This window comes from Lactuca serriola, chromosome 1 (genome assembly GCF_051521515.1).
Source record: "Lactuca serriola cultivar US96UC23 chromosome 1, Lser_US96UC23_V15, whole genome shotgun sequence".
In the NCBI taxonomy this organism is placed as follows: domain Eukaryota; kingdom Viridiplantae; phylum Streptophyta; class Magnoliopsida; order Asterales; family Asteraceae; genus Lactuca; species Lactuca serriola.
The window spans coordinates 83,800,573-83,809,312 of record NC_136408.1 but is presented as its reverse complement, the minus strand read 5'-3'; the positions used below and the strand labels follow the sequence as shown (position 1 = coordinate 83,809,312).

Genomic DNA, 8,740 nt, shown 5'->3' with positions numbered 1-8,740 from the left:
TATCAATTATTGAATTGCTCGCAAGAAAAGAAAAAAAAACAACTCAATTAAACTCCTATATATAATCTTTACTTTTCACTGCAAAAGTGCAAATGAATGCACTTTGTAAATTTGGGAAAAAAAACATGTTAAACATGATTTCTATGTTAGTATGCTCCATGATTTTAATAATATTATTTCACATTTACAAACAATAAAACTGTTTTTGTAATTTTCATTTTACAATATACATTTGTTTCTTTTATGATAATACAGTTTAATTCATCATCACAGATATCACCTCACAAAAGAGCTCATGTCCATACCCACTGATATTAGGACTTCAGATAACATTATACATGAATTTTATAAAACATTTAAGATAAAGATATAAAATATAATAATTTGTTTTTCCAAAGAAGGTTGGGTGTAATAATGAATCAAATAACGAGACAAATAACTAGCAACAAGAGTTGCATGTTATGTGGCTTATATGATACCTTTCTTTCAATTCACAATTCACAAGACAAAAGAGTATGGTTTAATTAGATACTTGGGCCATATCATGGACCCATTGAATCCATAATCATATTCATTTATCGATAATATTTTCATATTAGTCCATTTTAAACTTTTAATATCAAAATTGTATTAAACCATAATGCGTTGAGTGATTTGATACATGTGAAAATTGTGATGTGTAAAACTTATAACAATTTCTTTTGGAATTGAACAAATTGAACAATTTCTTTTTAAAAATGTTTTATTTTTGTGGATTTTTTTTTTTATATTTTAGTTCAAAGACATAGAAAAGAGGCAACGTGCATTTCAGTGGTCAGAAGTCATGCTCCCTCAACCCTTTTCTCCATCTACTTGCGATCCACTCTCATCTCTCCACGTGTCAAATCACAATCGCCACGTAGGATTTTATTTGGTGCTCTGTTCCTCCTGGCGCAGTTTAGCAAAAACCCTGTCTTCAGTGAACTCAAAGGCCATAGAGAGACGGAAACAGCGAAAGGTTTTCAACGGACAAAACGAGGCCAACTAATACTGCATTCTCAGCCGTCGGATCTTAATCTAACGGCTGAAATATCGAGAATTCTCACCTTTATATAAACGTGGACTCCTTTGATTTCTCAACTGTCCAATTGTTCATTCTTCATATTCAAACCACACACAAACAGATCCCGGATTCCGCCGTCAAACGCCATCGTTTAGTCGTAACGATGGCGTCGGTAGCCCTCACCGCCTCCGTCAACCTAGGGTTCAGGTCATTCGCCACCTCAAACCACCGCATATCATCCAAACAATCTCCTCCGTTAAATCTCAACAGATCAAACAGTCAGCACCACCTCCGCTCATCTTCTTCATACACATCAAATCTTACTCCTCGCTTACCACTACTCAGCCTTAAATCACCGAAGAGAAACCTGAATTTCTCCGTACAAGCATCTGCTGCTGTAGTTCCGGCTAAACAGGATCCTGCTCCGGCGCCGGTGCCATGGCAAGGAGCTGCGATGAAACCTCTGCTTGCTTCAATCGCTACCGGTGTTATCCTCTGGTTCGTTCCGGTACCTACTGGAGTTTCTAAGAATGCATGGCAATTGCTTTCGATATTTCTCGCAACTATCGTTGGGATCATCACACAGCCTCTCCCACTCGGAGCTGTAGCGTTAATGGGACTAGGTGCGTGCGTTCTCACCAAAACACTGACGTTTGCCGCTGCGTTTTCGGCTTTCGGTGATCCGATCCCTTGGTTAATTGCTCTTGCCTTCTTCTTCGCCAGAGGATTTATCAAAACAGGATTAGGAAACAGAATTGCTTACCAATTTGTCTCGTTATTCGGTAGCTCATCGTTAGGGCTAGGATATAGTTTGGTTTTCAGTGAGGCTTTGTTAGCACCAGCAATTCCTTCAGTTTCCGCTAGAGCAGGAGGAATTTTCTTACCCTTGGTTAAGTCCTTATGCGTTGCTTGTGGGAGTAATGTAGGCGATGGAACCGAGCATAAGCTAGGATCATGGTTGATGTTGACCTGTTTCCAGACGTCGGTTATTAGCTCCTCTATGTTCTTGACTGCGATGGCTGCGAATCCACTGAGTGCTAATTTGACGTTTAACACCATAAAGCAGACAATCGGGTGGACCGATTGGGCAACAGCTGCGATCGTTCCTGGAATGGTATCATTGATTGTAGTCCCACTAATTCTCTACTTAATCTATCCACCATCTGTGAAGAGTAGCCCTGATGCACCCAAGCTTGCAAAAGAGAGATTGGAGAAAATGGGGCCAATGACAAAGAACGAAATCATCATGGCAGGCACTTTGCTTCTTACGGTATGGCAAAACTGATTACTCATTAGTCACTACAACTACGTTGATTTGTTCATTCATACTGTAGTTAGTACTAACTGAACAATTCTGGAGTTAGGTTGGGCTATGGATATTTGGAGGAATGCTGAATGTTGATGCTGTTACAGCTGCAATTCTTGGACTATCTGTTCTTCTTATAACAGGAGTCGTGACATGGAAAGAATGCTTAGGTGAATCTGTTGCTTGGGACACCCTTACATGGTTTGCTGCACTCATTGCAATGGCAGGGTACCTCAACAAATATGGTCTCATCTCCTGGTTCAGTCAAACCGTGGTCAAGGTATGTTTTCAATTTCATCATACATTCATCCTCCAAACCTAAACAAAATCTGAAAATCTTTTGAATGCAGTTTGTAGGTGGACTAGGTCTTCAATGGCAAGCATCTTTTGGGATTCTAGTTCTTCTATACTTCTACTCCCATTACTTTTTCGCTAGTGGAGCTGCTCACATTGGTGCCATGTTCACCGCCTTCTTGTCAGTTGCCACTGCCCTTGGGACACCACCTCTGTTTGCAGCAATGGTGTTAGCATTTCTTTCCAACCTCATGGGTGGGTTGACCCATTATGGAATCGGGTCAGCTCCAGTTTTCTATGGAGCAAACTATGTCCCTCTTGCAAAATGGTGGGGTTATGGGTTCCTTATTTCTGTAGTCAACATCATCATCTGGCTTGGAGTTGGAGGTGTCTGGTGGAAGTTCATCGGCTTATGGTAGTTAAAAAAAAGGTACCGATTTGATCACAAAACTCACAACTTTCTGACTTCTCCTGTGCTTTTTTCTTTTGCTACTAGGATTTAACCAAATCCAAATCTAGTTTTCAAGATTTTTGCTCAGGATTCTTTAGCCTTGCAAATAATTTTTGTGTTTGTTGGAGGGTTGTGTAGGTTAAGATGTTATACATCATACATGGCATGAGGCCGAAATATATTTCAAGTTTGAATTTGTACTTTTAAAATTTTGATATGTCACATTATGTAACTTGGAGAATTCTAGCATGTTTTTGCTATGGTTTTGCATTTCATATACTTGGATCAATTTCACATATCATCTTTATGAAGTGCTTAATAAACAAAGACATGTTTTTTTTTTTTGACTGAATGAACTAAACTAAATCTAGGTAATTCCCTTTAGAAAGCACCAGGGCCCGGTTCCTGTACCTATCCTGAAAAAACACATGACGAAAGTACTTGAGGATGAATGCGGAGAGAGATGGATACAAAAATAGACAGGACACAAAAGGGCAAATTATAGTCTGTCCTTTTGTGTCCTGTCTTAACAAGGGCAAAACATCTTGTTTTGGCTTTGAGTATTTGTGATATGAAAAAGTACCTCCAAAATCCAGCTAATGCTCTCATACTCATATATAAAGTCAGAGCAACCCATAGACCGATGAACCCGTGGCTTGAGGCGACAAATAATGATATAATGCTAATTATAGCAACGAGAACCTAAGATCCAAAAAATTTCAAATAATCTCAATTGAAGAAGTATCCATTTGTTCGATTTTTTGTATTTCATTTTGTAGGTTCTTTTGTAAGAACCTACAGAATGATATTAAAAAAAAAAAAGAATGGTGAAAAGAAGTGAACCATAGAATACGCTGCATATGCAAAATCAGATGCTCCAAAGTTGACACCATCGAAAACAAAGGCCAATGCGTTGATTGGTTGAGTTCCCGCAACAAACTAATACATGAAAAGAAGATCATCACATTGTTAGAGTTAGTTTTAAAGATTGAGCCAAAAAAAAAATAGTTTTTAGTTTTCTTTGAGTAAATAATACCGGGATTCCGATGCTAATGAGATGTAGGACACCAGCTTCTTTTGTAAACAATCTTGCTCCAAAGTGTAATCCGAACCCTAAAAGAATAGACAATACAACCCCGAGAACTACACCTAACTGCATTGACAATAAGAGCTTATGTGAGAGTTTTTTCATAATTATATTTTATTTTTTATCTTATTAATTATAAATAGATAAGATTTGTGGGACCATAAATAAGTTTTGAAAAACTTAAAGAATTGTTTAATAGTTGTTGATTGAGTTAAATGTAACTGAACAAGACTCGGCTATGAATTTGACCGAGTAAGGGACTTTTAAACAGTATTAATCTGGCAGAGTTAGACCTAATAAGAGACATATCAAACATATTTTTGTTTTCTTGACTTAATGTTGATATGGCATTACAAAACTTAATTAAAAACTTTCGTATTGTGGATGCTTTAGTGTACCTGCAATACTCTTGAAGCGGTTGCAGTAACCTTTTCGTAGTCCATTTTTGCAAATGCACTTGCAATTATAGCCTTGAAAGATTTAATCAAGATACAAGATTTTATATGTGAAAGCCAAAAAGAATAAAAAATATATAGTGAATGAGTTAGAAACAGAAACCTGTCCTGCAACAGCCAAACCATCGGCTAAAAGTGAAGTTGCAAGCCAAACTTGCAAACAAACTTGAAAGGCAGCCATTGTTGTTGACCCTTGTCTTGCAGCCATTGATGCAGCTAATGTTACACAGAATGTTACAGCCGTCACTCTCATTAGCAACAAAAAACCTGTTTCTTGGAAACATAAACCAAAATAAAATTTGAGATATAAATATTTGATCCCGTTTACATTGTTTAAACAAGACATGAAATTGATATAATCACCGTTTTTGAGAAATCGACCAAACTGTAGATGCTTAGAATTAGGTGGTACGATATCAATCTTTTCTATTAATCTCCAAAAGAGTATTATTGAAATTAGGTACCTACACACAAGTGTCAAAAGATCAATGAGTTTTTTTTTTTTAAAAAGCGATATATTTGACTTTTGATGCTAAAATAAATGGTCATATGACGTAATGAACCGGTTTAAAAATTCTTAAAATCTTGTAGAAGTTTCTAAAATCATGAAAAGATGAGAAGGGTATAGAATTTAGTAGGGCATGCTACAATGTATCAAAGGCTTAAGTAGTAGCCTAAAACTATGCCTTATAAAGAAGTCATTTAAAAAAATAGGTCAAACACTTTCATTTGTAATACATTCATCTATCCGTTTATGATATTTTGAATTTTTTTTAACTCCTGTCTTAGATAGAGGAGAATACTAGTAAAAAATGAAAGAATGAAGAAGCAAATTACACACCAGTATGTGGATTCTTTTCTAACTAATGGATCCAAATTTGAATTACTTTTGAGTTAATGGATCTAAATTTGGATTCACTTTTGACCATTGTGCATTACAATAAATATGTGAGGCGTTGTAAGTTGCTTTTTGTATATATTTATAATTATGACCCAAGTCAATAACCCTACACCGATACTAAATCAACAATTGAATTGTGTCTCATATCAATTAGCAATTTCTTTCTTGAATTAGTCCAAAAAAGATACTTTCAAGTTCATATATGTAAATTGAATTATTCATTTTTAAAAGTAAAGAGTAAATTACATGAATGGTCCCTATGGTTTGGGGTAATTTGCGCATTTGGTCCCTAACTTATTTTTTTAACTCGGAAAGTCCCTACTGTTTGTTTTTGTTATGAGTTTGGTCCCTACTGTTTGTTTTTGTTACGTGCTTGGTTCATGTCTTACCTAACGCGCAAATTACCCTAAACTATAGGGATCAAACACAATTTTAAAGATAACTTACTGAGATATAACATGAGCAATGGCCGCACCGCTGACCCCAAGACCAAAAACAAAAATAAATATTGGGTCTAGAATAATATTTGTCACATCTCCTGTCACTTAAACTCATTTAAAATTAAATTTAAGTTAGAAAATACATAGATGGTATATTATAGACAATATATCATTATTTCATTTTCCACTTACCTGTTGCATACAAAGGAGTTTTTGTGTCTTTGAATCCACGAAAAACTCCTTGCATCGCTAACGAAAGTAGAACCGCAGGAGCACCAAGCGACCTTAACTTTAAGTATTGTTGTGCGGGGTACAACATAGGAGAGTCCTGTATATTCAAAAGAATCAGCATCTAGGTTTCGACAGTTTTGTTCAAAACCTAGAACAAGGTTTTGACAGTTGTTCAAAACCTGAGTACACATAGACCGTAAAGTACTTTTTTTTTACCATAAAAAAGAAAGCTGCTTTATAACAAGTGAAAGCTTAGCAATTTCTATATACCGATTTGATCCCCATTATGCTCAAAATGGGTTTCGATGCGTTTATTAGAAACACAGCTTGCAAAAACCCTAAAACGACCCCAATGATTATAGCAGATGAAGCTGACGGGATTCGCTTTTTCTCGTAGCTTGTAACTATCGACTCCTCATCGAGTGACTCAGACTCTACATTGTACAAGTTGATATTTTGATAAATAACAAATTAGTCGGATGCATAAATCATAATAAAATGAAATTTGGTAATAATATTATACTTATGTTATGTAGTTCGAGCAACTTTTTGTTTTCACTATTTGTAGTGGGCCCTTGCATTTGATGACTTGAGTTCATGATTGTGTCTTCCTCAGCCACAAAAGATGTTGTAATGCTTACTAGAGGAAAAATTGCGATTCTTGATACTTGGTTGAAAACAGCTATCGAAACTCCCACAGCAGCTAGTTCAGTTGCACCTTCATGTATACATGTTTATTTGAATTAATATGTTATCTAACTATTGTATGTATAATTTTGTCGTAATCATGGATTCATTGTTAACATATATACAAATAAAAACACATTAGAATATATGAAATTACCAATTTGACCAATGAAGGCTGTGTCCACAAGAGAGGCAATAGGATCGGCTGTCAAAGCAAGTGCTGCTGGTAAGGCGATTTTAGCTATTTCTACACCAAGTTCATCCATTTTTAATGCTGACCTGAAAAATACACGTATTACCATTTTAGCACATAAAGTATAGAACAAGTTTTTAAATTATGTTACAACATTTATAAACAATTTTAATCAGAATTCAGATGATCGAGTGCACAATAGCTTCTTCAATTTATAAAATATTATTAAGAATATATAATTAAAATATATAAAGATAATAAAAAGTAAGTATTTATTTGTTATATCAAAAATATAGTGGTTAGTTTAATATTTGAAAACAGGTTAATGGAAAGGTAATGTACCTCGCATCTTTAAAGAAAATGGAAAAGGGAAATCTTGTTGGATTTCCACATGGACATCCATCGTTTTTCTCAGCCATAATATTTAACCAGATGATAATTGGAGGCTAAAATCGTCAATTCACACTCGAACAAAAGCTTCCTCCGTCGATGGTTTTCCTGCAACAAACGGGATAGATGAGATCAAGCATGAAACATGAAAAACACCTAAAAACCATAATTATTAGATTCAAAAACTCGATTAAAGACCAATTAAAACAAAAGAACAGTACATGTAATCAAGTAAAATATGAATGAGGAATCGCTAGCTTGAGAGATGCGGATCACTCTGTTGTTTAAGGAAGTCGATAATAGAGGGGGAAATGGAAATGAAAGAGGAATACTTTGAAGAAGAAAAAGGAGAATATATGATAATTGAAGTGAAAGTGTGAAGTTAGAAAGACAGAGACTTATGACAGTTTTGAAGAAAGAATTCCTGGTTGAGACTTTCTCTTTTCACCATCAACTTTCTCAACCATGTATGTGTGTGTGTGTGTGTGAGAGAGAGAGAGAGAGAGGTGGGTCTTGCTCAGTTGCTTGTAGAGTTGTAGACTTTAATATTCTTCTACGTTGTGTCGATTGGTGTATTGGTTTGGAAAAAGGTTGAGATGACAAATGACAATCCATATATATGACTAGCTAAAAACGTTTGCTTGGTGTTATCATGTATGTATCCAAGCATATTTGGCTATTTGCATTGATTTTTTTTTTTTAATTTTTTTTTAAATTTAATACCGACGTTGTATCCAAAAATATTATGCTTATGTTTTGAGATGAGATGCTAAATCACATCATCTAAGAGGTGCATGTCGGACACGCCCAAATGTCAATCACGTCGGTGTAATTGTGGAGCAGGAGCGAATGCATGATTTCATAGTAGGGGTGTTATAGGAAATTTTAAAAATTTCGAAATTTTTTGCAACTGCATCCGGAAAAACCAGACATTTTCGGTGCCACTATATGTACCATAGTAAAACCGCCAATAAACATTAGTAAGTGCACCGGTATTAATTTGAACCTTAGATATTCTTTGTGGAATTCGTCACCTCAACCACTAGGTTCTTATAAGGAAACAATATTCCTATATATTTTTATAACTATTATGGCAACAAACTTAACTAATTTCACAATTTATGAAATGATACAAATTGAACATCATTTTTTGTTGAGATTTGGTTTTGGTATCTCAATGCTTTTTTCTACCGTGTATAGCTTGCTTTTTAATTTCAATCGCATCAGTTAAATTTGTAAATGACCACTTAACTCTACTTTAAT

General features: G+C 35.3%; 2 protein-coding genes across 3 annotated transcripts; one reads left to right on the top strand and one right to left on the bottom strand.

The window, feature by feature from the left end:
• Positions 1 to 1,098: 1,098 nt before the first annotated feature.
• On the top strand, positions 1,099 to 3,368 carry DIT1 (dicarboxylate transporter 1). The gene is made up of 3 exons (XM_079031917.1): positions 1,099 to 2,312; positions 2,407 to 2,628; positions 2,699 to 3,368. The coding sequence occupies exons 1-3, from the start codon at positions 1,206 to 1,208 to the stop codon at positions 3,059 to 3,061; spliced, it is 1,692 nt and encodes a 563-aa protein (XP_078888043.1). The 5' UTR covers positions 1,099 to 1,205; the 3' UTR covers positions 3,062 to 3,368.
• On the bottom strand, positions 3,327 to 8,031 carry LOC145093704 (protein DETOXIFICATION 42-like). 2 transcript variants are annotated; one of them, XM_079031930.1, is made up of 14 exons: positions 7,699 to 8,031; positions 7,430 to 7,585; positions 7,052 to 7,173; positions 6,731 to 6,925; positions 6,478 to 6,641; positions 6,169 to 6,304; positions 5,984 to 6,080; positions 4,999 to 5,099; positions 4,739 to 4,908; positions 4,579 to 4,650; positions 4,130 to 4,246; positions 3,937 to 4,032; positions 3,677 to 3,795; positions 3,327 to 3,509 (listed from the first exon to the last, which is right to left on the bottom strand). In XM_079031930.1, exons 2-14 carry the CDS (start codon positions 7,504 to 7,506, stop codon positions 3,461 to 3,463), a joined length of 1,515 nt encoding a protein of 504 aa, XP_078888056.1. In that variant the 5' UTR covers positions 7,507 to 7,585; positions 7,699 to 8,031; the 3' UTR covers positions 3,327 to 3,460. The 2 variants fall into 2 exon arrangements, with proteins under 2 accessions (XP_078888056.1, XP_078888065.1); XM_079031939.1 differs by having other exon boundaries at positions 4,739 to 4,902; positions 7,699 to 8,029.
• Between the last annotated feature and the right edge of the window lie 709 nt (positions 8,032 to 8,740).

Excerpts from the sequence above, each read along its gene's own strand:
- DIT1 (XM_079031917.1), top strand. The coding sequence starts at position 1,206 with ATGGCGTCGGTAGCCCTCACCGCCTCCGTCAACCTAGGGTTCAGGTCA. Across the intron at positions 2,313-2,406 it reads CAGGCACTTTGCTTCTTACG|GTTGGGCTATGGATATTTGG; the intron begins GTATGGCAAAAC and ends TTCTGGAGTTAG. Across the intron at positions 2,629-2,698 it reads TCAGTCAAACCGTGGTCAAG|TTTGTAGGTGGACTAGGTCT; the intron begins GTATGTTTTCAA and ends TTTTGAATGCAG.
- LOC145093704 (XM_079031930.1), bottom strand. The coding sequence starts at position 7,506 with ATGGCTGAGAAAAACGATGGATGTCCATGTGGAAATCCAACAAGATTT. Across the intron at positions 4,247-4,578 it reads CCGCTTCAAGAGTATTGCAG|TTAGGTGTAGTTCTCGGGGT; the intron begins GTACACTAAAGC and ends TTGTCAATGCAG. Across the intron at positions 3,796-3,936 it reads CATATGCAGCGTATTCTATG|GTTCTCGTTGCTATAATTAG; the intron begins GTTCACTTCTTT and ends TTTGGATCTTAG.